This window comes from Canis lupus, chromosome 2 (genome assembly GCF_003254725.2).
Source record: "Canis lupus dingo isolate Sandy chromosome 2, ASM325472v2, whole genome shotgun sequence".
NCBI classification, from domain to species: Eukaryota; Metazoa; Chordata; class Mammalia; order Carnivora; family Canidae; genus Canis; species Canis lupus.
In genome coordinates this window covers 79,525,761-79,553,653 of record NC_064244.1, presented here as the reverse complement: position 1 = coordinate 79,553,653, position 27,893 = coordinate 79,525,761, and the positions used below count along the sequence as shown (strand labels likewise).

The 27,893-nt window shown below is 57.4% G+C and overlaps 1 protein-coding gene across 1 annotated transcript; it reads left to right on the top strand.

The window, feature by feature from the left end:
* PADI3 (peptidyl arginine deiminase 3) lies at positions 1-27,893 on the top strand. The gene is made up of 16 exons (XM_025447441.3): positions 1-136; positions 7,616-7,796; positions 10,067-10,139; positions 11,529-11,590; positions 12,546-12,663; positions 13,665-13,790; positions 15,335-15,513; positions 15,739-15,842; positions 15,973-16,084; positions 17,822-17,929; positions 19,048-19,199; positions 20,769-20,913; positions 21,022-21,124; positions 22,963-23,042; positions 24,998-25,123; positions 26,549-27,893. The coding sequence occupies exons 1-16, from the start codon at positions 45-47 to the stop codon at positions 26,780-26,782; spliced, it is 1,995 nt and encodes a 664-aa protein (XP_025303226.2). The 5' UTR covers positions 1-44; the 3' UTR covers positions 26,783-27,893.

The window sequence follows — 27,893 nt, the reverse complement described above, 5'->3', positions numbered from 1 at the left end:
CGGCAGCGCTGGGGTTGGCGGCCCAAGCCCCGACCGAGGCCAGCATGTCCCCGCAGAGGATCGTGCGTGTGTCCCTGGAGCATCCCACCAGCGCCGTGTGTGTGGCTGGCGTGGAGACCCTCGTGGACATTTACGGGTAAGAGCCAGAGGCCGGGGGTCTGCAGGCCCTTGGTGCTGAGCCCCTTGCGCCCTTCCCTGGGCAGGGCTTCCTCGGGGCTCAGGCCTGGCCTGGCCGCCCTCTCCCAAGCCGGGGGACTTGCAGTGGTTGAGCTCTGGCCCAGGGCCTTGGAGGGTGCTGGTGTCATGGGGGCTTGGGCACTCCGGAAGACCCTGAAGGCTGGGGTCACAAGGATAGGAAGAGGTGTGTACCCCCGGCCCTGGTCCCCAGCCTATGAGCTCTGCAATGAGCATCAGTCGTTTCCTTAGAAATCATTTATGCATATGTAGCCCTTCCTATGTGCCAGGCGCTGTTCTAAGCTCGGCAAGCTTCTTGGATTTAACCCTTGACCTTGAATGCTCCAGTTTAACCTTCACAACCGCCTAGGAGCTAAGCTTGTCAACTTCATCTCACTGATGGATGAGGAAACTGGGACAGAGAGGACAAGCCATTTGCTCAGGTCACACAGTAACTATGGGTCAATGCCAGGGTTCAAACCCATTTATGATCAAGTGTCTTAGGCTTCTCACTGCCCCTTGAAGAGGAAGGATCAGGTCTCCTCCAGCCACTCAGAGCCCACATGGAATTCCTGCACTGTGTGCCATGGCCATGTCCTTAAAGCCAGTGGCTGGAAGTAAGGCCCTGTCTTGTCTCTCTCCCAGGAAGGAAAGGAGAGTTTGGGCAGGGTCTTAGGAAGTGGGCTGTGGGAACCATTTAGGGAGCTGACTCCTTAGGCTTTTGGGGAGTCTCTGGGGGTCCTAGCTCCAAGACTGAGCTGTTAGGGGATAGGAAGGAGAGAAGGAGAGCCATGTCATCCTTCCCCTGTCACTGGTCTCCCACCCCCGCCTCTGACCAGGTTTTGAAACCTCAGCACTACTGACCCGCTCATTCCCTGTGGTGGAGGCCGTCCTGTGCACTGTGAGATGTGGAGCAGTGCCCCTGGCTTCTACCCACCGACGCCAGTGGCACACCCCCACTTGTGACAGCCAAAAATGTCTCCAGACATCACCAAATGTGCCCTGTGGTGGTGGTGGGGGTGGGGGGGTGGAATCACTCCCAGTTGAGAACCAGTATCCCAGACTAAGACTTGAAAAATTGGAGTGAACTTAGTTGGAAGCAGAGCTGGGGTCGGTCCCAGAGTGTTAGGTAAGCAAGGGTGAGAGGCCGGTCTTGGGAGGGAACCAAGCGTGGAACAGGCCCAGCCCAGCTGGGCACCGGGGGCTGAAGCCTGGGTGACGGTGGGTGGGCAGTGAGAAGTAGGGAGGGCACTGGGAGGAGGGGCAGCACAGAGGCTGTGCCAGGAGGAGGGACAAGGGCGGAAAGGTGTCCCTGCTCCTGGCGCCACCTCCTCCTCCCGTGCTGCGTGCCCATGGGGGTGACTCACCTGCGTTGGCTGCCTCATGCCCGTCGGGCAGATGTGCCTCCAGTCTGACCTGGCCCGGGAAACCCAGGGCCGGCCCCTCCCCTGCAGCAGCGCCTCCTTAGAGGATGGAGCCAGCGGGGCAAAGGCAGCAGTGTCTTGGGGTTACGTGAGTGCTCCCAAGGAGGCCAAGAGGGGACAGCCCGAGGGCGCGGGGCACAGCCTCAGGCACCCTCAAACCAAGGATTCTGGGGCCTCTGTGACAGGACCACCTTGCAGGAGGCAGAGGGCTGCTGGTTCATTCATTCATTCACACATCCATCCAGTATTTCTTTGGGGTCTAGTGTGGGCCAGGCTTGGGGACACGATGGCGGTGGCAAGCAAGGAGGCACGGTCCCCGCCATCTGAGAATCCTATCCCTTCAGAGTTCTATCACAGGCTGGGTGGCCCCGTGCTCTGGGGAAGGATCCCGTCCCTTCCAGCTTGGAGATGTCGTGATTCAGCAATCCCGGCGCTCACACCGCGGGCCAGCCAGGGAGGGGGCAGCGGGTGTGCCGGCCAGTGCCAGGCCTGGGACTTAGCAGCCATCTGACTTCGGGAGAGTCACTTGGCATCTGTCCTTCATGTGTAGGGTGGACACGGTCCTCTCAGCCATGATCCTCAGAGACTGCTCCGTACCAGGCGCCGCCCTAAGCACTTGATGTTTAGTAACTAACTCTCAATCCTGCGAGGTGGGGACTGTCATCATCCCCGTTTTATAGATGAGGACACAGAGGCACAGAGCAGTTAAGGCACTGGCCCCGTGTCACACAGCCCATGAGGATGGCAGAGCCAGGCTGCAGCCTAAACACGTCGGCCTTCGCGTCAAAGGACTCGGGTGTTGTGTGTAGAGCCCGTAGGCCGTGCCTGGATGTGGTGGACATTCCATTGTGGCAACTGCCACCACCACCAGCCCTGCCACCACCACCCACCACCAGCACTGCCACCACCACCACCAGCACTGTCATCATTTTAAGGCTCTGTCCTGGCCCCTTGGACAGCCTCAAGGGTCCCCAAACCTGCCATCCACAAGGTGGCTGGGGGACAACCTCTGAACCCTACCCGGAGAAGGAGATGAGAAAAGAGGAATGAACATCAGCCGAGTAGTCGGGGCAGGTCTCCTGGAGGGAGGGCACCAACCGGGGCCTTGAAGGATGAGCACAGGCAAGACCACTGGGGCGCTCCGTCTGTGGCAGTGGACTGCACCCTGTCTTCTTGCCTTCCGTTGAGTTGGAGATGGCCCAGACTTGGTCAGGGGGCCTCACTTTCCTGAGCAGGGGCTCGCAGGGCGAAAGGGAAGGAAGGGAGATACAGGGGTGTGCTGAGCCACATCCTGGGGATGAATGTGCAGCCAGGGCTGAAACCACTGCCCTAGTAGGACAGGCCAGCAGCTTGGGTCACCTCTTGCTCAGCAGAGGCAGGTCAAGGGAGTGAAAGGACAGAGGGATCCGGGGGGCCCTGAGTTTTAGCTCTCGCTCTGTCGTCCTTTGCTCTCTCCTCTTGAGCCCTTTCTGGTCCTCAGTTTCCCCTTATGTGCCCTGAAGAGGTTGGCATAGAACAGCGGGGGGCCAGCTCTGCTCGTGGAGGCGTCTGAGCCCCCTCCCTGGTTTGACAGAGCAGCTCTCCCTCTGGCTCGTGATCCGTGAGAGCGCTCACCTGCGTGGGCAGAGCCGGGCCGGGAGGCTGATGCATCTTCCCAGCTCCTAACGAGCTGGGCTGTAGGGAAGCGGTTCAAGGGGCCACCATTTCTCAGGGGCGGGAAGAGGGTGGGACGAAGGAGGGACTGTGGTCTGCTGACCCTGGGGATGCTGAGGCCAGAGGACTTGGGGTCTGGGAGCCTCGCTGAACAGGGCAGGGGTGGGTGGGGGCAGCTGCCACCCAGAGCCTGCACTGGCTGGGTCTTGCTCTCCTCTGCCCCCGTGGGCCACATCAGTGGGGACCGTGGCGGTCACCTTGTCAACCTGTCTGGTTGCAGCCGCAAGGACCTCTCCCATCAGTGTTTTGGCTCTGAAATGTCTGGTTCTGTTTTCCCGGAGGCCCCGACCCTGAGCCCATGAAAGGAGAGGATGGGTTTGGGTCTGCAGGGGAGCAGGGCCTGAGCCCCAGCTGTGAGTCTTGGCTCCGTCACCGACCAGCTGTGTGACTCTGGGCAAGTCCCTGTAATCTCCGAACCTCTTCCCTCATCTGTAAAGTGGGGATAACAGGACTGATGGTGTGTGTGTGGCTGTGGGGGCTGCTTTGTCACCTTTGTCACCATCGTCGTCCTCACCACTGAGAGGGTGACACGGGACGTAAAGGAAGACCTGACTCGTCTGGGTTCCTAGGAGGGGCGGGTTCACACTGAGTCACTCCCACGCTGCTGGGGAGACAGCCCCCCCTTAGCCACGGTTCTCAGATGTCACTGGGCTCGGTGCAGGGAAGGTGCACGGAGGGCCTTGGACTGTCCTGTGCATGGACAGGAGGGGAAGCCCGAAGCCCCCGGGGCGGGACTGGGGGCCCTGTCTGGAGCAGCAGGCTGGCAGCATGGGGTGGCCAGGCCGGAGGAAGAGCTTGGGCCGGGCGAGCCTCTGGCTGCTTCTCCGGCCTCCACAAGACGGGAAATCCAGACCCTCCTGTACCCGATGCAGGCTCTTGTCCCAGCAGCCATCCTTCTCATCCTCCCAACAGCTGCTTCCCCGATGGGCGTGAGCACTGGACCGGGAGTCTGGTCCCTCCTTTGCTGGGTCTCAGTTTCCCTGGAACGAAGTGAGGCATGGGTTCAGGTGCCTCCAACTTTCACTCGTCTAGAGCGTTTACACACATCGATTCCTATAGTCTTCTCCGCCTTATAGACAGAGACACTGAGGCAGAGAGAGGCCAAGCGTCTCCCTCAAGGTCACATACCTCATGGGTGGTGGGCTGGGATTTGAACCAGCATCCACCTCAGTGCCCCTCCTGATCAAGAACATTCGCTGGCTCCCCCTTACAGTCTGAGTTTACCCTTGGCCTCCTGAGGCTCCACCGTGGAACTGCCTTCCCCTCGGATGAGTCTCCCCCTCGCCCTTGGCTCCCCCTGCCTCCCTCTGGGAAGCTGCCCCCAGCACCCCCAGCCCAGCCTCTCAACCCGCCCTTTTCCTGCTTCTTAATCAACCTGAAGACCCCACCCCCACCCCCCACCCCCACCCCGTGGGTGATTTTCCAAGCCTTTCCCATTACGGCATCTGAGCCTTGCCATGGCCCGTGAGGTTGACCAAGTGGGTGTCATTATTCCACTTTGTTGGGAGGCGAGGTGATTTATTCTGGGTCACTTGGCTTATGGGCAACCCGGCCCAGTCTAGAGCCTGGCTCTTGACTCTGATCCTGGCACCACTGAGCTCCCGGCTCCTTCCCCCTCAGGCCCGAAGGATCTTCATCAGGAAGCCCCCAGCATCTCATACAGGGAAGTGCAAGGGAGCTGGGCCGAGATATCCCAAACCCAGGGGCTGGTGCTGGGGAGCTGGGTGCGGTTCCGTGCCTTCTGCTCCTTCAACCTCCAGGTCGTGGGCACCGGGGTCCAAGCAGCAGGTTGGGGTTGGGGGGAGTTTCATAAAAAGTTTACAAGCCTCCTGGGGAGCGGGAGGCCAGGTGACTCAGAGAGTGGGGCCGAGGGTTCTCCTTGGGGTGGAGGGAGCTCTCCACACCTGGTCTATCTCCGTGTGTGTCTTTCTGGCTCTCCATCTCTCAGGGTTTTCTATATCTCTTTGTCTCTCTCTCTCTGTCCAGGCTCTTTATGTCCCAGGATGGGCTGGCCTGCACAGCCAGGACACCCCAGGACCGAGGGCTCCACCAGCCCTGGAAATTACAGGCTTTGGGAATAGGGTTGCCAGATAAAATCCAGGATGCCTAGTTAAATTTGAAATCCAGATAAACAATTAGTATTTTTTTTTAGTGCAACCATGTCCCAAATACTACATGGGACATCCTTATACTAAAACAATGATTTGCTGTTTATCTGAAATCTGAGTCCAGCTGGGTGTTCTCTAGTTTTATTTGCTAAATCTAGCAGCCCTGCTTGGGGGGAGAAGCAGGTGTGTCAGCCCCGCCCAGCTGCTGGGGACGCCCGGGAGGGCCACGCGCTCCACCAGGACCCGCCTGACAAGTGGAGCCTGGGCTGAGCTTACTTCTCTATTTATAAAAAAGCCACTTTGAGAAGTTTCAGAGTCCTGCTGGTGGAGGAGTGGAGAGGGCGTATTGAAGGAAGTCTGCGCTCCAAGTGGAGCAGGGAAAGGAAGAGGGCCCGGAGTGGAATTGCCGGCTGTGCAACCGTGGGGAAGTCTCTTGCCCATCCTGAGCCTCTGTTGCCCCACATGTGCATGAGAGTCATAATCCCCTCCTCCCAGGCCACGGTGAGGATGAATGAATGCTGTTTGGAAGGCCTGCCCTGGTAAGCGTGCAGGGGAGGGGGCCCTCGGGCCCTTGGGGGCTCGGGGGCTATGATTATTGTGACTCTTTTATTTATCTTAAGATTTTATTTATTCTTTTTTTTTTTTAGTTTCTTTTCTTTTAAAGATTTATTTATTTATTTATTTATTTATTTATTTATTTATTTATTTATTTATTTATGATAGAGAGAGAGAGAGGCAGAGACACAGGAGGAGGGAGAAGCAGGCTCCACGCGGGGAGCCCGATGCGGAACTCGATCCCAGGACCTCGGGATCACGCCTTGAGCTGAAGGCAGACACTCAATCACTGAGCCACCCAGGCGCCCCTATCGTGATTACTCCTGGGAAGGCGGTGGGTGAGAATATGGACTCAGGAGCCAGGAGGCCTGGCGTGGGATCCCAGTCCTGCCACTTACTAGCTCCATGACCTTGGGCAGTGTGCTTAACCTTAGTTCTCCCATCTGTAAAATGGGAAACGATGGTAGTAGGCACCTCCTAGGTTTAATGGGAGGATTGCTTTACGTAACACACCTAAGAACCTTGCACAGGGCTGGCCTATAAGCAAGAACAAATGTCAGCTACTGTTTATCTCCCGGGCACACGTGTGTGTGCTGCTTCCTCTAGGAAGCCTTCTGGTCTCTCTGGCTCACAGGGGCCTCTCCCTACATGGGATCCCACAGACCACTGACTTTGTGACCATAAGCCCCACCTGGCTGCCCGGCAGTGCTGTTTTTAACTCCCTGGTGGGATGGAAGGCTCTGGGGCAGTGGGGAGAGTAGTGGGTGTACCTGCCTCTGGGCACAGTAGGCACCCCGGGCACCCCACAGACAATCAGAGGGTCGACAGACTGATTTCAAACAGGACTCCCAGACCAGCTGGAGTGGGGGGAACATGGCCCCAGGGCCAGATGACTTTTGAAGGTACTAATAATGCCTGGTTGCTTGACTGAATCAGGCCAAGTTTCCCAGGTGACGCTGCAGGGCCACGGAGAAGCACAGGCGCTGTGTCAGAGCCCCAAGTGCAAACCTGGCAGCACCATTCCATGCCGTGTGACCTTGGGCTTGGTACTTGACCTCTCTGAGCCTCAGTTCCTCACCTTTCTGATGGAGATGATACCACTCACTTTGCAGACTTGTGAGAATAAAAGGAGCTAGGAAATACAAGGTGCCTGGCACCCAGTGGACACTCTACAAAATTTAGTACCCTTTCCTAGGGGAGACCCCAAGGGCATCTTCTTGCCCGCTAAAGAAGGGTGCAAATGGGACTCGGAGGGGAGACTGCTCTTCTTAAAGCCATGGACTCAGAACTGCAGGGGGTCCATTTGCAGGCTGGTGTCCACTGAGCTCTCTGCACCCAGCTCTGCACTGGGGGCTTATAAAGCACTCAACCAGGTCCTAACTTCCCAAGAGCTTGCAGTTTTGTTGGGAGTTAAAATAACTCACAGGGAAGTGTTAATAAATACAGAGCCTTGGAAGGTGAGAATGGGTATGCATTTGTGTGGGGTCCAGGCTTCACTCCCAGGAGCTTGCCGTGGGGGGCTGAGAGGCCTGGGGTGGTCAGGGAAGGATTCTTGGAAGAAGCAAGTGTTTGAGCCAAAACTCAAGCATCTGAACAAGAATCCACACATTAGTACCTCCCATGGCTTCTTGTCCTTCCCAGGTCGGTACCTGAGGGCACGGAGATGTTCGAGGTGTATGGGACCCCCGGTGTGGACGTCTACATCTCTCCTAGTATGGAGAGGGGCCGGGAGCGTGCGGACACCAGACGGTGGCACTTTGATAACGGGTTGGAGATCATCGTGGTCATGAACTCTCCCAGCAACGACCTCAATGACAGTCATGTGAGCAGGTCCCCTGGGTTGGGGTGGGTGGGGCAGCGATCTAGCGCTGCAAGGGCCAGCACCCTCTCTTTACCCAGATGGCAGGGTAGCACGATGGGTAAGTACCTGCTCCAGAACCAGCCAGCTCTGCAACTTCCAGACATAAGCCGTGTGTCTGTTGGCACGTCATATCAGCCCTCTGGGCCTCGGTTTCCCCATATGTCAACTGGGGATGATCACAGCGCCCTCCCCCCGTTGTTGGTGTGGGGTGGAACATGAGCTAACATTTGCTGCTTTTCTTGTTTCTCAAGACCCCAGTGAAGGGAGGTGTCTGCATCTTTCTGTGTCGGGCCTCAGTTTCCCCACCTGCAGGGTGAGGGTTGATTAGGTGATCTCTGCTACTCTGAATGATGGAGAGAAAGCAGAGGTGGGGGGATGCCACTGCCTGGGGAGACCCCCTTCTACGAGGCACCCCACCTCCTAATCTACCCCCTCCCTGACCGCATTCCCTTCTCAGAGGCACGTAATTTCTCTTCCTCCTCTCTGCTCACTCAGCCAAGGGTGAGTTTAACAAGCCCCAGCCGTAGGCAGGGTTCTGGCCTCAGGGCAGGGATGGGACATGGGAGAAATGGGGTGGCCGTTGAGCTTGGCACAGGTGATGCTCCCTTAAAGGGGTGACAGAAAGCAGGCCCAGCATGTGGGAGTGGCAGGTTCCTGCTCCATGTCAGGAGCAGCATTTCAGGAAACTGATCTTTTAGGGACCACTGAGCAGAGGCCACACCTCGGGCAGCCACGACCTCATGCAGCCCTGACAACAGCTCAGAGAGGCAGGGTCCGATCCCCATTTCGTAGGTGGGGCCACTAAGGTTCAGAGAAACTGTGTCCGGGCCACAGAGCCAATCAGTAAGAGAGCTAGTATTCCACACAGACCTGCTGACACCTGGGGCAGGTTCCCTTCATCACCCCCACGTCTTTTCCTGTCCATGTATCTGAGATGAGCCTCTCCACTGAGCTCTGTGACTCAGGTGGACAGGGAAATGAACTCATTTTACAGATAAGGAAACTGAGGACGAGAAGGGGTGTGGCTTACCTGAAATCACCCACCTAGTGAGTAGCAGAGTTGGTGAGAGGCAGGACAGAGGCCCCTGGGGCAGGACAAAAGGATACAAAAAGGGCAGGTGCCCTGCCGAGCTGGGGGCTGTGTGGGTGCCAAAGACCAGAGGGATTGAGGAAAGGCCCTTCTCCTTTCCCCACCTTTGGCCTGGATCCATTCGTTGTATGCCCGAGGCCAGCATCGTTGCTCAGGCTTGACAGATGGGGGTGAGTGATTGCGGGATTTAGGGGCTCCCAGCACTGAGGGGTGAAGGGTCTCTATAAGATCCTGAACCTTCAAAAAAAAAAAAGATCCTGAACTTTCTGGCAAAGCTGAGGGACCCACATCAGGAGAGAATGTGCAAGCAGAGGGCTGGGGGTGGAAGGGCCTTTGATACATGGTCCTTGAATTATGTTCTCATCACTCTTTGTCAGCCAGACCTTCAACAGCTATCGGGGCTTGCTGCAGCCGAGCACTGCACTGAGCATGTCACACACCTCCCTTTCTTTGATGGTCACAACTTACAATCAACCCTCTGCAGTAGGGACTATTATTATCTCTACTTTACAGCAGGGGACACTGAGGCCCAGAGAGGACAGGTGACTCTTCCCAGGGTAGTCACAAGTGGTGGATCTGGGCTCCAGCTCACACAGTGCCACCTGCCCTCTGTTAACAATAGCTGGCATGTCTTGAGCCCTTCCTGTGGGGGCCAGTCTTGTACATGTATTGTTTCTAAGCAGCACTACAATCCTCTGCGGTAGGGACCTGTGTGTTCAATGTTCTGCAAGTGAGGAAACCAGACAGCTCAACCAGAGGTGAAGGGCCTTGGCCAAGGTCACAGAACCCGGAGGTGCTGGGCTCAAGTCCAGGCCTGTCTGAATCCTACAGATAGGAGAGGGTCCCTAACCCCACCTGCCAGACCTCCTCATTTTACAAATGGCAACACAGAGATCCAAAGGGGAGCAGAGGCGGTAGTCATTGGCAGCACTGGGGCCCTCACAGGTAGTTCCCATATTACAGCAAGGCATGGAAAAATAAATGGCACAAAGACTAAAAGGAAGAGCTGGGTTGGTAAACTCAACGTCAGTACATAGAGGTTCCTGAGACCCTGACTCTTTCTTGCCAGATCCCCCAAACCTGTCCTTTGGGGTGGGGGCTATTGGCTTCAGCTGGTTGACTCTGGGCCCTTTCTTCACAGGTTCAGATTTCCTACCACTCCAGCCATGAGCCCCTGCCCCTGGCCTACGCAGTGCTCTACCTCACCTGTGTTGGTAAGTTGGTAAGCTGGCCCTCATTAGGGCCTGGGCCAAGGGCAGGGGGTGGTGGTTGGGAATGACAATGAACAAGGGTCTTTTCACAAACATCAACTCATTTTTTAAAAAATTAAAATAAGTGTACATTAAAAAATTCAAGTGGTATAAAAGAATATATATTGCAAAGTAAACCTCCCTTCCTCCCAACCTAAGACTTCCAGTTCCACAAACCCAGCATCCTTCTAGAGATCTGCTGTGCTCATGCAGGTGGACACGGCATACTTGTATACTCCCCCCTTTTGTAAGCAAAGGGAGGCACCCTGTAGGCCTGGAACTGGACCTTGCTTTCTCCACCTTAAGTTTTTTGTGCCAGTTGTCCACAAATTGATATATAAACTCCATGCGAGATAACTCAGATTGGTTAAGACGTTAAAGGAAAAGGTGGATAACATGAATGAGCAGATGGGGAATTTCTCTTTTTTTTTAAAGATTATGTATTTATTCATTCATGAGAGACAGAGAGAGAGAAGAGAGAGAGAGGCAGAGACACAGGCAGAGGGAGAAGCAGGCTCCACGCAGGGAGCCTGATGTGGGACTTGATCCCGGGTCTCCAGGATCACGCCCTGGGCTGAAGGTGGCGCTAAACTGCTGAGCCACCTGGGCTGCCCCAGATGGAGAATTTCAACAGAGACATGAAAACTATAAGAAGGTGTCAAGTGGAAATGCTAAGATTAAAAGTCATGGTAACATTAAAAAAAATGCTCTTGCTGGGCTGTCTTGGTAGACTCGACACAGCTGAGGAGAGGATCAGTGACCTTGAAATAAGGCCATGATAAGTTAGACTATATTACATTTTTAAACTTTCATACAAGGGAGGACAAGTAAAAAGTCAAACTATGGGATTGCCTGGATGGCTCAGTCCACAGAGCACGTGAATCTTGACCTCAGGGTTGTGAATTCAAGCCCCACACTGGGCACAGAGCTTACTTTAAACAAAAAAGGAAGAAAAAGTCAAAATATGGACGGGGAGAAGAAATTTGCAATGTATATGGCTGACTTGGTGCATAAAGATTATGGAGAACTCTGATCAATAGGGAAAAAAAGACTAACTAATGGAAACAGGGAAAAAATATGAACAAGAAATTCACAGAGGAGATAGCTCCAGTGATTCCAGTGAACCTGAAATGGAAAGATGCTCAACTCAGTGTTGCCAAGGACGTGGAACCAGGGAGCTCCTTGACAGTGGGTGGGAGTTTGCGTGGGTACGAGCACCTGCAGAGCACTTAGCAAGAAAGTTGAAAATGCTCTGTCTGCAGGAGGCATTGTTAGAAGCAGAATGTGCATTGTCGGACCTGTGCTGACTCCTGCGAACCCCACAGTGACTTACTGTCTCCCCTCTCCTTGTAGACATCGCTCTGGATTGTGACCTGAACTGCGAGGGCAGGCAGGACAGGAGCTATGTGGACAAGGTAGGCCATCTCGACCTGGCCCCAGAAAGGGGCGTGGAGTTTGGAGTTGACCTAGGCTGGGTTAGGAGGGGTGAGGCCATTACCGGTACCCCCTGCCTCCTAGGAGAGGGTAGGAGAGCCAAATGGGAACCAGGCGTGGCTGGGGATCTTCTTTCACCAGGAGAAAAATCATTACCAAGGATAATCAAGCCTATACGTGCCCAGGCCTGGGCTAGGCCTTGCCTTGTGGGGAAAAGTCCTTCTGGAATTTTAGTCTAGGTCAGGGGTCAACGAACTTTTTCCATAAAAGTGAGATAGTAAACATTGTTGCAGCTCTTCGATTTTGCCACTGTGCTGCGAAAGGGCTAGAGCCAATACAGAGACACGTGGGTGTGATTATTCCAATAAAACTTTATTTACAAAATGAGGCAGCGGGCTGTATGCGGCCCCTGGCCCTGGTGTGCCAACCTCCTGATCGAGGTGAAAGGGGGATTATGCCAAGCATGAGACTGTTAAAGAACTTTGGGCTGAATTGTGGTGGCACTTAGTGCGTCGGGAGTTCAGAGCAGGTCGGGGGGGGGGGGCATGAGCAAGGAAGCCTTCCTGTGAAGTCCACTTGAGCTGGGCTCTAAAGTATTGCGGGGGGGGGGCATTCTGGGTGGAGGGAGTAGCGGGGCAAGGCCTGGGTGGATCCACGAATGGATCTGTAATCAGGAAGTTGCCCGTCGAGAAATGGGACGTTGGCTGGAGCCGGCTCGCAGTTGGGCCGTGAAACACAGCTGTGTGGTTCGGACTTGCTGGTGCGGGCAGTAGAGACCACTGCCATGCCTGGCACGGGAAGCGCTTCGGGGAGAGCGGGCCTATCCGCCCAGGGAGGGCAAGACGAGGTGAGGTTAGGAGGCTGGCCAGGAGGTTGCTGGGCGAGGGCACGGGACTGGTCCACGCTCCATCACCGGCTGCGCTTTGCCATTGGCAGCGGCAGTGGGTCTGGGGCCCCGGAGGGTATGGAGCCGTCCTGCTGGTGAACTGTGACAGGGATGATGTGACCTGTTATGACCAGGACAACTGTGACCGGCACGTGAACTGCCTGCAAGGTAAGGGGGGGCGCCCAGGGTCATGGCTCAGCTACCCCACAGGGGCAGCTCTGAAGGCTGAGCCTGGGGCCAGGGTCCCAGCTCCTGGACACACTTCGACGTTGCTCAAGACCTGCCTCAGGCTGGCAGCTAGCCCCTCCCAGTCCCCCCCAACGCCAGCGAGCTCTCACATACTGGGGGGCTGGGGTGGGGGGAGCTCTAGAAATGGGCTGACCCGCCTTTCTCTCCCTCCAGGGGAGCAGGGGATGCTGACATTTATTTGAGTGCCTCTGTGTGCCAGGCCCTTTTGCAGATTCTTGTTTAATCATCCAATTGGGAGGGCAGCATCACATCACCCCACGTAGGGATGAGGTGTTGAGGCCGGAGGTCAGGGGATCCCCGAAGTCAGTCAGCCTGTCTGTGGCAGGTCCAGAGCTTCCCTTCCGACCTTCGAATCTGGCCTCCCCACCAGGCACCTCTGGCCTGTGTTTCAGGGCACCCCATGTTCTAAGTCCCACAGTTTCCCACAACAGCCCCATGAGGGAGGCCACAGTCATATCTGGGGGAACCAGCCACGTGCTTCATGCACAGGCGGGCACGGCTTCTCCGAAAGTGGGCACAACCGTCCCTTATTTCAGACAGGGGAGCGCTGAGGCTCTGGGGGGCTGCCCGGTGTGAACAGAGGGATGCTAGCGCTGACACCAGACTGTCCCCAGCGTGCCGCCCGGGTGGCCTGCCTACCCCACCCTTGTCACCTGTCAAGGGCACTGGGCAGCCGCTCTGTACTTCCCGTTGCTCTGGGGGGTGAGGAAGCGGAGGCCCGGAGCAGACGTGTGGGGCTCACGGGCACACGCTCAAGACGTCCTCATGGTTCGCTCTTGGTGGTTTCCAGTACCTTCCAGTGTTTTCTGATGGTGGGCAGAGCTGGGGCTCCCTCTGCCCTTGGAGGGGGTGCGGTGGGCAGGAGGAGAAGACGCCAGTGCCGCAGGCCCCTGAGCTGCCGCCCCTGTCTGGCCCCACAGACCTGGAAGACATGTCCGTCATGGTCCTGAGGACGCAAGGCCCTGCCGCCCTCTTCGACGACCACAAACTTATCCTCCACACTTCGAGCTATGACGCCAAGTGGGCACGGGTCTTCCACGCCTGTGGTGAGTTCATGCCCATCCCTCCCCGCCGCCCCGCTGCTGGAGGGGGCCTCAGTTTCCCCACCGTGAGCCAGAGGGCAGGCTCTGCTCTGGCTTCTAGCCTGCCCTGGGGGTCAGATGTGGGAGCCGTGAGGCGGGCGGGCTGCCTTCCCAGAAGAGCCGTGGCCCAAGGTCATTTGATTTGATGAACTAAAATAGAATTAGGGGCGCCTGGGTGGCTCAGTCGGTGGCGTCTGCCTCCAGCTCAGGGCATGACCTCAGGGTCCTGGGATCGAGCCCCGGGTCCAGCTCCTTGACCAGCAGGGAGTCTGCCTCTCCCTCTCCCTCTGCCCCTCCCCCTGCTCTGTGCTCGCTCTCTCCCTCCCTCTCTCTCTCAAATAAATAAATAAAATCTTAAAAAAAAAAGACACAAAAATCTTTAAAAACATTCTTGAGGGGACGCCTGGCTGGCTCAGTGGTTGAGCATCTCCCTTCGGCTCAGGTTGTAGTGCCAGGGTCCTGGGATCGAGTCCCAAATACTTCTCCCTCTGCTGGTCTCTCTCTCTCTCTCTCTCTGTGTCTCTCATGAATGAATGAATGAATGAATGAATGAATGAATGAATAAATAAATAAATAAATAAAATTTTTTAAGACTTTAAAAAATCAAACAATATAGAGATACATAAGGTAGAATATGAGGGTTCCTCATCCTCCCCCCCTAAACCTGACTCTTAAAATGTGTTCACTGTTAACGAGCTGCAGTGTGTGCAACGCCCCGACTTTTCTGTGGATGCGCTAAGTGTGTGGCGTGTACCTACTCTGCTTTCCAGACACTTTCTCCCATCGAGTGATCTACCCGACGGTGCTTTCTGTACTCTTGCAGCTCGGCCCCCAGCTTCCCGCCGCCGCGTGTGTTCCGTGCCCGGGCCTCCGACCACACGACCACACGGCTGTTGGCAGCAGGCGGGGTTCACCGCGGCGAAGGGGGCCGGAGGGCAGGGGCCTTGCTCACGGCTGTGTCCTGAGCCTCGAGCCTTGCCTCGCAGGTGCAGGGTGGGTGCTCACCTGTTCCGCGAGTGGACAGCCAGTGAACACCCCGTACGTGTGTTTGTAGCCGAGACACCCAGAAGCGGAGAGGCTCGTTGGGAGTGGACATTACTCTGTGAGACGCTGCCCACTGTCCTGAACGCCAACATTAGAAAGGCAGGGCCGGGGCAGCCCGGGAGGCTCAGTGGTTTAGCGCCGCCTTCAGCCCAGGGCGTGATCCCGGGGGTCTCCGGATCGAGTCCCATGTAGGGCTCCCTGCATGGGGCCTGCTTCTCCCTCTGCCTGTGTCTCTGCTTGTCTCTCTGTCTCTCTCATGAATAAATAAATCTTTAAAAAAAAAAAAAGGCCTCGCCCACACTGGGCAGGCATTAAGCATCTTCTGTCCTTCGCCGGCCCGACGGCAGAGGGGCGCTGCGGTCTGGCCCGAGGGGCCTGGTGAGGCCCGCACGGCCCTGCTCTGCAGCCGTCGCGCTCTGCGGGCCCTCCCGGGGCTCACGGCCCTCCCTCCCGCCCCCTCCCAGGTCCCGAAGACTCGTGTGAGGCCTACCGGCACGTGCTGGGCCAGAACAAGGTGTCGTACGAGGTGCCCCGCTTCCACGGGGACGAGGAGCGCTTCTTCGTGGAGGGCCTCTCGTTCCCCGACGCCCGCTTCACGGGGCTCGTGTCCTTCCACGTCACTCTGCTGGACGACTCCAACGAGGTAGGGGTGGGGGTGGCCCACGCACAGAGGGTGCGAAGGGGCTCCGTCCCCGGGACGGACGGGCACCACTGGCACCAAGGATCCCAGGCTTCCGGACCACCCCCCGGTGCCTCTCTAGAAACTAAGGGAAGTGGTGGTTTGCTCAGGGAACCGCACGAACGAGCCAGGCCTCTGGACTCCAAGGCCAGTGCTCTCGCCCTTCCTTCTGCTCGTCTTCCCCTGTAGGATTTCTCCGAGTCCCCGATCTTCACCGACACCGTGGTGTTCCGCGTGGCGCCCTGGATTATGACGCCCAGCACCCTGCCGCCCCTGGAGGTGTACGTGTGCCGGTGAGTGTGTTGGGCGGGGGGGGGGGGGGGGGGGGGGGGGGCGGCGATGGGTGTCCTGCGGCCCCTGGCGGCCAGTCTGGTCTCCACACCTGGCTCCTCCCTGAGCCCCTCTCCCCGGGCTTGTGTGCAGGGTGCGGAACAACACGTGCTTTGTGGACGCGGTGGCGGAGCTGGCCAGGAAGGCTGGCTGTAAGCTGACCGTCTGCCCACAGAAGGAGAACCGCAATGACCGCTGGATCCAGGTACCACGGCCGCCGGGCAGCACCGACCGGGCGGCATCGCAGAGGGGGAGGCTGGCCTCCCCCAGCTGGGGCGTGGGGAGGAGGAGGCTGTGAATATCCAGAAGGACCTGGGGGCTCCGACTGTCCTCCCCAGGGCACTCCTTTTGTTCATTCTAGACCTAGAGCTCCCTCCCTCTCTCCAGAACTTTTTGGAGACCCAGGCACACACCGACATTGGGTTGGACCCCATTCACCTCCCACAGGGTTGGTCCTGAAGGGAATGGCAGAAGGATGGGACATACTCCCTGCTCCCAGCGGCCTGGTCTGTGGTTCTCCACGGAAGGCCTTGGTCTCCCAAGGGACACTTGGCAGCATCTGGAGACCTTTCCGGCTGTCACACTGGAGGATGGTGGTGCTACTGGCTTCGAGTGCGTAGAGCTTGGGGATGCGGCTATGCATCCTACAGTGAATGCACAGGGTGGCCCCACAACAAGAATGATCTGGCCCCAGTGTCACGAGCGCCAAGGCTGCTGTGGTGACTTATTGCAACAAACCTCCTGCTCTTGCAGTTGAAGGTGTAGCAGGGGTGCCAGCAAAGTGCCAGCAGGGTTTGGAGGAAGATGCATACAGACGTCCAGGAGGAAGGCCTTAGGGTGGGACCTGGTGGCGATGGTGGCTGCCATGAATGAGGCACTTACGGTGGGCCATGCATCACGGTGGGCCATGCATCATGCTGTGTCGCCCTCTCAACACCCCCCTGCTCTTACCCACCTGAGGAGCTCGCAGGGGCCTGTGCCCAGGGCCGCAGAGCTGGTAAGGGCCATGCTGGGGCTCAGTGGACGGCGGTCCTCACAGAGGACCAGCGTGGGCAAAGGCCCCAGAGAGGGGAGACGTGAGAAAGATGGCCTCGTGCTCCTGGTGGCCGGGGCCAAGTTTCTGCGAAAGGCAGGAGCTGAAGTGGGAGACCGTGAAAGCCAAGCTGAGAAGCTTTCGTGGCTGGAGGTTCATCGGAGGAGACGGAAGTTCGGGGCGGGCCTCTGGAGCAAGATGGGCTGGTGTGATCCCGGCTGGGCCACTGACTAGCTGTGTGTCCTCGGACAAACAGACCTCTCTGTGTGTCACCTTCCTCCTCTGTAACGTGGGTAATCATCGTGCCTCTGCACGAGTGTGCGTGTGATGAGGATTCGTGGAGTTAATATTTATAAAGAGTTAGAGCGAGGCCAGGCGCGTAACAGGCCGGGCTTCTCATCGGCTGTATGGTTCACCCGTGCTGGGCCGTCTTTGCCTCCAGGACCAGGGGGGTTGAGAGACCTGAGAAGGAGGCAGATGGATACGTCCTGAGGTCCCCTCCCAGCCCTGTCCAGCTGTCAACCCCTTGTGACTGCGGGTGGAGGCCAGAAGTGTCGGCTGATGTCCAGTCACTTGTTTGTCCAACTCAGGCCACCCTGAGCCCCTCTCTGGGGCCACCCTGAACCCCTCTCTGGGGCCACCCTGCCCTGATCTAACACGGGTCCACCCCCAGGGTCACGTCCATGTTCTCATTCATTCCCCGCCTGTCTTGCTATGTGGCCCTAGGTAACAGCACCCTCTGTCCGAGCCTCCGGGCTCTCCTTCAGCCACAGCATCATGAACCCCCACCCTCTTCACCCCAAAGGGCAAAGCAGGCCCGAGACAGAGAAATCCCAAGAACGTTCCTCCTCAAAGCGCTCAGTGCCAAAAGAGTGTCGATTGTCCACAGGGTGTCTCTCTCGTTTGCAGGACGAGATGGAGCTGGGCTATGTCCAGGCGCCACACAAGACTTTCCCGGTGGTCTTTGACTCCCCCAGGAACGGGGAACTGCAAGATTTCCCTTACAAAAGAATCCTGGTGAGTGGTCCGGGCCGCAGGCCACAGCCTGGCTCTGAGGGCCGAGGGACACGACCCGAGAGCCACCCCAGGGTGTGGAGTCCAGGGGGGCAGCGCCAGGGGACCGCGTCCTTAAGGGACAGGAGTGACCACCTGACATACGGGAGACGCCTAGTTACGTTCGCGTGTGTTCCAAACCTCACACGGACTTGGTTCTACTAAAAATGTGGTTTGTCTGAAATTCAAATTGAACTGGGCACCCTGGATTTTTATTTACTAAATCTGGCAGCCTTCGGTAAGGGGTGGGGGCAGCGCTGCCGTTGAGAACACAGGCTTCGGAGTCAGGACAGCCCGGCTCTGTGGCTCAGGTGCTGTGTGACCTGGCCTGCGTCACTGCCCCTCCCGGAGCCTCAGCGTCTTCATCGGCAAAATGATATTGTAAGGCTTCTCTGTGCCCGGGCAGAGGGAGCACGCAGCCCCGTTAGCCGGGGCTATGACTGGTGATAAGGAGCACTGTGAGGATGCTGGTTGTGGACCGGGACCTCCTTGAAAAAGAGAGGGGAGGCTCCCTTGGTGCTGTAGAGACCGGGAGGCCCTTTCAACCTCCCGCTGGATCCCAGAGGCGGTAGGAGGGGTAGGAGCTCTCACTGGCCCTCAGTGCTGGTTAAGTTCCTTCTAAGCGACGGCCCTGGGGAGCTCGCCCCTTTTCCAGAGTTGAAAGACTGAGGCTCCATCCCCAGTGCCTTGGTCCCCAGGAACAGCCAGGTACCTGCCCTTGGACTGCACTTGGCAGGGAGGCCGTTCAGAGGGTAAGAGGCAGCGGGGCATAGCCTCGGGCTTTGTGTCTACCGGGGCCCACGGGCAACCAGGGCCCTTCCTACCGTCTCCCTGGGACCACGGGGCATAACGTGCTCCAACACGGCAGCAGGGCCAGAGCGCCTGTGTATGTCCCAGCGTTGGCCCCTACGCATGCGTGAAATATTGACTAGGTTAGATCCCTGTCTTTGACTCAGTATTTCCATCTGAAGAATGGGCAGCCGCTCCTGCACCATCCTCAGGGAGCTCAGAGCCCAGCGAGTTGGTTCAAGCTCTTTCTGGTGACCCCCGCCCCTCGCCTGACTCCGTTTCCCCCTTGCCAGGGCCCAGATTTCGGCTATGTGACTCGGGAACCGCAGGACAGCTCTGTGAGTGGCCTGGACTCCTTCGGGAATCTGGAGGTCAGCCCCCCAGTGGTGGCCGATGGGAAAGAGTACCCCCTGGGGAGGATCCTCATCGGCGGCAACCTGCCTGGGTGAGACAGGAGCAGGGAGACGTGTTCCGGGGGTGGAGGGTGGTGGTGGTGATGAGGGGCCACTCCATCCTGGGAGAGAACCAGAGAGGAGTCGTCAGATCCTAGTCTCGACGGGGGCCGGGGGACAGTGGGCTGATCACCGGACACCGTCCACACGTACCTTGGCGAGTTCGAGAAGCCCAAAGTGAGCAGAGGCCTAAGAGATCATTCAGTCCAGCCTTTTCATTTCACAAAGGGAGCCCAGAGAGGGTGAGTGACCTGGTACAGGTCACACAGAAAGCAGCGCTGTGACTAGGCTTTGGTCTTATGATTCTAGAAAGAAATGATGTTGCCGATAACAGTCTATTAATTAATAGCTCTAGAAGAAAAAGCTTTAAGTCTCGACAGTCCTGGAGAAATCACATTTCAGGAACCTGTTCATACTACGATGTAAATGACCGCCGTCAGATCTTTCCCTGAGAACAGGAGAAGGAAGGACTAGGACATGAAAAAGGAGACGTCGTAGCACGCAGGCACACACAGCGAGTAACAGATTGATTGTTGTTCACCATGTGACACGGAGAGACTGATGCAAAAGAAAAGGAATATCACGGTAACGGTTTTCCCCTGCGGAGTCGATCAACACACGGAGCCGACCAAATTCCACAAAGCAGTTAGGACAGACTTGCAGTCAAATAACAGGTGAATCGAGAGGCTTTGGAGGGGACTAACTGCCCTCCACACGTGATCCCACACGACGAGGAAGGTTGAGGCGCCTCGGTGGCTCAGTTAAGTGCCTGACTCTTGATCTCAGCTCAGGTCTTGATCTCAGTCAGGGGCCTGAGTTTAAGCCCTGCATTGGGTTTCACACTGGGTGTGGATCCTACTTAAAAAAAAAAAAAAAAAAAAAAAAAAAAGAGGACGTTTGGGCCATGGCATCAGATATGTATGCAGAAGGCCAAAGAAGGATGGGGTTTAAGTTCACGAGCACAAAATGCTGGGGCTGTGCGGCCCTTTGGGGGTGATCGTGTCCACCTCCGTCCCCACCGATGTACAGAAGGTGAGGCCCCAGCAAGACGGACAGAAGTTAAACTCCAAGAAGAGCCGCCTGGCCCCAGGGGACGGGATAGGGTGGTGAATCAGACTTTCAGAGAATGTGAGGATGAGTCAGGGCGGCTCTGAGCATCTGCCTGGATGGCAAGACCCGGTGGGTCACCGACCGGGTGGGATTGAGCTGTCCTGCATCTATCTGCTCAAGAGCTCAGCCTGAGCAGAGTTTAAAGGATGCAGTGCATGGGGCTTTCTTGGTTTTTTTTTTTTTTTTTTTAAATGAGATACTGCAGAAATCTTGAACTCTTATCATTCCATTTCTTTTTTTCTTTTTTAAAAGATTGTATTTATTCATCAGAGGCACAGAGAGAGAGGAGGAGAAGTTGGTTCCCTGTGGGGAGCCCGATGCAGGACTCGATCCTGGGACCCTGGGATCACACCCTGAGCCAAAGGCAGATACTCAACCACTGAGCCCCCTAGTCTTCCTTTCTGCATAGACTTTTTAAAGTTAAGCAATTTTTTTAACCCCTTGGGCCCCAGGTCCAGCGGCCGCCGGGTCACCCAGGTGGTGCGGGACTTCCTCTATGCGCAGAGGGTACAGCCCCCAGTGGAGCTCTTTGTGGACTGGTTGGCCGTGGGCCACGTGGATGAGTTTCTGAGCTTCGTCCCTGCGCCCGACGGGAAGGTAAGGACGGGGGTGACATGCCTGTCCCCGGAGCCTGGGTCAGAGGATGAGCTCCAGGGGGCCGTGCTGAGGCCAGGGAGCTCAGGCAGGTCTGCTCTGTCCATGCAGGGCTTCCGGATGCTCCTGGCCAGTCCCAGCGCCTGCTTCAAGCTCTTCCAGGAAAAGCAGAAGTGGGGCCACGGCAGGGCCCTCCTATTCAAAGGGGTTGTTGGTGGGTACCTGTCTGCATCCCTCACCCCAGCCTCCCACCCCCTCACCTGATGCAAGACGCATCTGCCTTGAGAGAGGGGTGGCCGAGTCTATAGCAGGGCTGTCCCCCCACTCAAGAGCCTCACTGCCACTGTACCCCTTGCCCCGCCAGCCCCCACTGCCCACGGCTGGGCCAGAGACATGGCCAGCTTCGTGGGCACATGACCAGTGTCGTCAGAAGGCTTAATGCTTTGCCACCACTGTCTTGAAATTCTTAGCAATTTGTGCTTTGTGAGTGGATCCTCCTGCTGCTTCCCAGGGATGAGACCCCCATGTAGCCCCCTCACTCCCTGGAGCCTCAGCCCACCAGGCCTCCCCGTCCAGTGATTGCTGCAGCTGGAGCCTGGGCGTGGAGAGGCCTGGGTGCATGTGCCCCTCAGCATCTCAGGGGGGGCCTGGCATTAACTGTCCCTGCCCTGGGCTTGCTTGCCAGGGGTGAGCCTCTACGCCCACCCCTGATCCAGGTACCTAGCACACCCCTGTGCAGAGGCCGCGGTATCCCTTGGAGATTGCCCATTTGCCAGGGCTCGGGGTGGCAGGCCTGTGGGAAGGGGAGCTGCCTGGCTCCGCCTGGGTCCTGAGGCTCGTGGGCTCGGGTGCCCGGCAGCCGGTGGGCTGTGCACATGCGTCAAGTTCTGGGGTGCTCCCAGCGCTTCTTAGGTGTGCACTCACCATGCAGGTGTCCCATGGCCAAGGAAGCGTGACATCAAATAGTGTGTAAAAAACCAACATGACAGCGGGAGAGAGACCATGGAGGAAGGAAAAAGCTTCATGTTTTTAGTACCTTTAGTGATAATTTTTTTTTCTCACTGTTACTTGAACAAAGTGCCCCACATTTTCATTTTGCTTGAAAGGAATTCTGAGAGCAATTGCTGGCTGGGGCTGGAGCAGGTGCACAAGCCTGCTGGAAGGGCTCCATCCCCGTCCCCACCTGGATGGCACGAATCCTAGTGAATTCTGAGTTCTGCGGAAGCTCTCAAGTAGAACTTTCCAGTCCCTTTCTCCCCACTCACCATCCTCACCCCCTTCCTGGCACCTCCCTGGAGCCCCAGCCGTAAGGTGGGGGAAATAGTCTTCCCAACCCCCTTGTGCCTATAAGGACTGTGGCTAAGCGCCTTTGTGTCCAGAGCAAACCTTAAAAAGCCTCAGATCCAGATGTTATGTACCAGGTGGAGGGAAAGCCATTGTCCCCTTTCCCGGGAGCCCTCTCTTACCCCGTGGTCAAGGCTTGCAGCCCTTTGTAAGCCCCGGACTTGGCTTTGAATCACACGCCCCCTGTTTCGTAGCTGTAAGATCCCGGGCAAGTCGTTTGGTCTCTCTGAGCCTGAATCTGCCCACCTGTAAATAGGGTGATAACGCACACCCTGTGGGGTTACAGTGAGCTTACATGAAGTGTTGAATGTGGAGAACTGAACTCACAGCCTGCCCCTGGTAAGAGCTTGCTGACAGCTCCACGGATTGTGAATCTAACCCCCCCCCCCACTTCCCCGTCCAGCCCTGTCTCCAGCAGGCAGGCAGGAAGCTGGGCAGTCACCTCTTGGAGAGCAGGGACAGGGTCCCGTGTTCCCTCAGGGCTGGTGGATGATAGGTGGGTGGCCCAGCCTCCCTGCTGCTGGCCAGAAAGAAGAGGGACAGCACCCAGTGCCCTGGAAGGGGCCACGTCCAGAAAGGCCAGAGAGCTACTGACTCCCAAGACCAGGAGCTGTGAACTTGGCCTCCGCCCGGCTGCCTCCCAGAGCCGGTGACCCTCTCTCTGGCGTCGCCCCTGCCCCTCCTCTAACGCTGCTCTCTCGCTCACAGGGGATAAGCCAGTCCACACCGTTTCCATCAACCAGGTCCTCTCCAATGTAGACCTCATCAGCTACAATAAGTTTGTGCAGGTACAGGCCACGGGCTGTGAGTAGAAGGTGGGCACGGCTGGGGACAGCGATGCGGACGGAGTCTGAGGCTCCGAGTCCGTGAAGGCCCAGGCTGGCATGGGCCCAGACAGAGGGGCTCCCAGCCCTCCTGGGACCCAGGAGAAATGAGGGGTAAGCCGTGTGCGTGTGAGGAGGACACGCATTCAGGCAGAGAGAACAGCACAGACGATGGCCCTGGGTAGGGGGAGGGGCATGAAATATTGAGGATGAGCCGAGGGGTTCTGGGGAGGTGAAGGGAGGCTGGGATTGGGGCAGAGGAGGGACCCAGGATGGCCCTGCCACCGTGCTGAGAATATGACAATATTTCATAGCAGGGGGTGGGGGGCGTGACATGAGGTCCTGGCGAGAAACCCATGGCACCGCAAGCTGGATAACTCTAGAGTTTAATGAAGGGAATATTACAAGGGCAGAGGCAGGATTTGAGGAAATTAGCAGGGGACTGTGCAGTGTCCCCAGGCTAGAGAGAGGGGGACACTCTAAGCTGTCACCACCCTTAGGCCTGATGGAATTAGGGAGAAGTCATGTTACTGAACGTGGAGAGGTCGTCATGGAAAGGGGGCTTTGGGGCAGGAGCCGTGACCTTCCTGGCCAGTGAGCAGAGGCTTGGCAGTGAGGAGCTGCAGGAACCCAATACCCCGCTGCCCTCGGCTACCACCCCCACCTCCTGTCAGGGCTCCACTGGCTGAGCCCCGCCAGAAGCCAGGGGCACAGGAGCCCCTGATCCCCAAGGACCAGGCTCCCAAGGCCCAGAGCAGAGGAAAGGGCTATAAGGAGGGTCCAGAAGGGCAAACACGACACCCAGCACGCTGTCATCTAAGAAGCAAATGCCAAGATGGAGTTAAACATGCGGGGATCCTATTAGGGACAGTGCCTGTCCCCGAGAAAGAGGAGGGAGCTGGAGGGGCGAGAGGGAAGGCAGGCTGAGGGAAGCATTCTGCGCCTCCATTCTGTCTCAGCTTCAGCAAATCTGGGGGGTGGGTCCTCAAGCCAATGGTGGCCATAGGAGGAGTCCCCTGGCTCCCAGAAACAGGTGTGCCTCAGTATCCTTGTCGTACTCAGCATTGCTGTCAGCAACTGGTGGGAAGTGTGGTCCCAGGCGCAGACACAGGAAGGATTTCAGAGCCAGAGCCAGGCCGGGAGGGTCAAGGCCGCCCCCGCAGCTGGAGGCCTGCGAGGATATGGTGGTGCCTGCCACGGGCCTCAAAGGCAGGAGCAGCAAGGAGACTGGTTCGGAAGCCACTGTTAACCGGGGGGATGGCTGTCCACCAGGTGAAAGCAGTAGAGGTGGTGGCAAGAGGCCAGACGGGGGAAACCTTTTAGAGGTGGAGCTGAAGAGGGGTGTGAGGCGAGGGGGAAGGAGGCAGCGGCCTTGGAGCAGGCGGCCGGCTGCACTTACGATGTCGAAGGACCCCAGCGGGGCGGGGGGAGCGTGCAGATGTGAAGAGCTTGTTTGGGGGCCTGATGTGCCAATTGACCATCCGGGTGAAGGTGCAGAGTGGCGGTTGTATGTGCCAATCTGAGATCGGGAAAGAGGGTGGGCGCCCTAGAGCAGCTGGGAAATAGAACTGTGGGAGTTGTCGGTGTGTAGACGGTGTCCGAAACCATGAGACAGAAGGAGATGCCCCCCTAAGGAGTGGAGGATCTGAAGAAGGGAAGAGGGCCAAAGATGGGATACTCTGGAACACTCACTAAAGCAGATCGCCGTGGAACACTCTGGAACTAGCCCAGGGAGAGGGGTGGGACTGTGAGAGGTGGGACCCAGAACAGGTGCACTCTGACGAAGGGACACATAGGTAAGGTTTGCGTGGAGAGTTGGTCCGTGGACACTTGGGCAGCCTGTCTCCTTAACCAGACGTGACCTCTTGGGTCCCCCCAACACCCCCTGGCAAGGTCTCTCCAACTCTACCCCCCACCAGAGCTGCATCGACTGGAACCGGGAGGTGCTGAAGCGGGAGCTGGGCCTGACGGAGCGGGACATCGTGGACATCCCCCAGCTCTTCAAGACCGAGAGGAAAAAGGCGGTGGCCTTCTTCCCTGACTTGGTGAGGCCTTGTGCATGACTTAAATCCGTTTCTTCAAATTAGGCTCCAGGCTCCTGCTCCGCAGAAGGCCAAGACGCTTTGTCGCTGTCACGTGTGGGCTGGTGGTGGCTGGTGGGGGTGGCAGAGAGAATCGGGGGGCCCCATGACGGCCAGCGGAAGCACTGCCCTGGTCACAACGGAATGCTCACCGGCCAAGCCCCTTGCTCAAGGGCCAGGAGGGAAGGGGCCTTCCCTTCCTCTAGGGACCCACTCGGTGTTTGTGGAGTGAAGCAGTGATCGCACGAGGCCCCGTGCGCACTGTGCTCGCCCGCCCCCAGCTCCCCGCTGTCCACCCAGCCCCGGATACTTAGGGTGCACCGTCAGGGAAACGACCAAGGTTGCTCCCTGCCTTCGAGTTCCAGTCTCATCTAGTGGGAGGGAAACTCTCTTTACCTCCCTCAGGGCGTGTCCTAGTCAAGATCTTTTTTGTATAATAAAGTCACGGGGCAGCTGAGAGGTAGGACAAAGTGCGTCCAGCCGGAGAGGTAGGACAGGAGATGCGAGAAGGCTTCCTGGAAGAAGCGGCCTTTGGTTGAGGAGGGAGGGCTTTGCCTCCGGAACACCTGGACTTCTGCCCCCCCCCCATTGGTTCTGATTCAGCAGGTGGCGCTGAGCTGCTCCCCGAGGAGGACCACGCTTGGAGTCGCGCTTCTGTAGATGACCCAACTCTCCTCCTCCGCCTCCCTCCCCTCCTCCAGCCCCCCTTCACCTCCACCCCCCAGAGGAACTCAACTCACCCAGCATCAGAGCCTTACAGGGGGCCTGTCCACACCGTCATTGCTTCATCCCCCGTCCCCTGTTTCTCTTCCCCTTTCTGGCTAACCTTCTGGCCTCCTCCCCATTTGCAAAACTCGGTTTCCCCTCCTATTATCCCCCTTCCTTCCTGCATGTTTAAGGCGGATGTGCAATTACGGAAGTGCCTCCAGGGTCTGCAGACAAGGGCCACCCATGCCGGCCTGAGCCAGAGCAGGAGGTTTAAGGTGGCACAGCCACGCACAGATGCACACAGAGGCAGAGGCCCCGCTGCAGATAGAGCAGAGAGAGAGAGAGAGAATCTGATTGGTCCGGCTTGGGTCAAGTGTCTGGTCCAATCAGCCGCAAGGAGGAAGTGGGCCTTGGGCGGCCCCCAAGATGCCCTGGGAAGGAGGGCAGTCCCGGGAAGTTAGCTGTCCCTGGGAGCTCTGCAGCTGCTCCCATGGGATCGCATAGACGCCAGAGTCTCAGCAGCCCAGGTGCCTCTCCCACTGCGCGCAGGATGAGGGGCTGTGTTCAGGGCTGCCCATGAGACAGGCGCAGGCCCTGCCAGGTGTGGTGCAGGTGTGGAGGTGGAGCTGCTGATGGAGTGCTGCCCTGAGCTGGGACCCCCCCCCCCCCACTTCCTTGCAGGTGAACATGCTGGTGCTGGGGAAGTACCTGGGCATCCCCAAGCCCTTCGGGCCCATCATCAACGGCCAGTGCTGCCTGGAGGAGAAGGTGCGGTCCCTGCTGGAGCCGCTGGGCCTGCACTGCACCTTCATCGACGACTTCACCCCGTACCACATGCTGCACGGGGAGGTCCACTGTGGCACCAACGTGCGCCGGCAGCCCTTCTCCTTCAAGTGGTGGAACATGGTGCCCTGAGCCTGCCTCACCCGCCCCCATGATGCTCTCCCCACCGGGAGGACATCTGCCGGCCTTGAACAATAAGCATCAAGAGACCCCCAAGGTTCCAGATAGCACGCTGGGGGGGGGGGGGACTGTCTCTCTCAGAAGCCTTTTCCCTAGAAGTGTTCACACATCACTTGCAACCGATTTGGTTCTCGAACTTGATTCCTGTTGGCCCTCCCAAGAAGAAAGACCTCACTTCTTGCGGCCTCTCCTGAGGATCAACATGACTAATGGGGACTCCTCCAAACCTCCCCCTTCTCGTCCCCAAATCCTCCGTGTGGGATCTTATTTACTTTGGGATCTAAAAACATTCATGCATCTCATCTGCCATCTTGACCTGTGCGTCCTAATTGAGGAAGGACCTACAGTTCTGCTTGGATCTGATTGCTTCTCACTCTTACAGGGGAACAGCGTTAAAGTCAGATCCCTCCTCCCAGGAGAGAGTCTACTCATAGCTTTCCCCAGAGGGAAGGAGGTGGAGCCCATGTAGATCAAGGTTGGATCATCAGTCTACCTGCCAAGCTTCTGACCAGATGTTGAACTCCCTACCCCACCCAGTGCCCAGTATGAGCTTTCACATAGTTGGTCCTTCCTAGATGTGTGTTGAAGGACTCTTGGCCCTTAATCTTATAAATGCCCCATCATCTGACATTCAGAAATCCAAATTTGTGCAACACCCCCCCCCCCGAATTCCCTGGAGATGAATATATGTGGGAAATTCTTGGATTTGGGGAAGTCTGTGGGTGCAAGGGTGAAAGAAGGTGTCCTTCATAATGTGTAGTATGCTTCCTTGGCCCCAGATTTCTCTCTGCAGGAGGGGTGACCTCTGGCAGCATCAGTCCTAGGCTTTCTGTTGCCCTCTGGTCAACAATTCTATGTCCTGCTGTGCCTCAGGAGAGGGGCCCCACAGGGGCAGATCCACTGAGACAGCTCATAACGGGCCAACTCTGGGACTGAACCACTCTGGGTGTAAGGGGAGGGGGCGAGGGGTGGGAGGTCTTCTCCAGATGTGTGCCAGTTACGTATCTGTTCTGTATGGGTCCAGCAGGGTTTCTATCACTGGCTAATAAATCTACAGGACATG

Bases quoted from the DNA above. Each gene is read 5' to 3' on its own strand.
- PADI3 (XM_025447441.3), top strand. From the start codon at position 45: ATGTCCCCGCAGAGGATCGTGCGTGTGTCCCTGGAGCATCCCACCAGC. The intron at 10,140-11,528 runs GTAAGTTGGTAA...CTCTCCTTGTAG, and splicing joins GCTCTACCTCACCTGTGTTG to ACATCGCTCTGGATTGTGAC. The intron at 12,664-13,664 runs GTAAGGGGGGGC...CTGGCCCCACAG, and splicing joins GCACGTGAACTGCCTGCAAG to ACCTGGAAGACATGTCCGTC.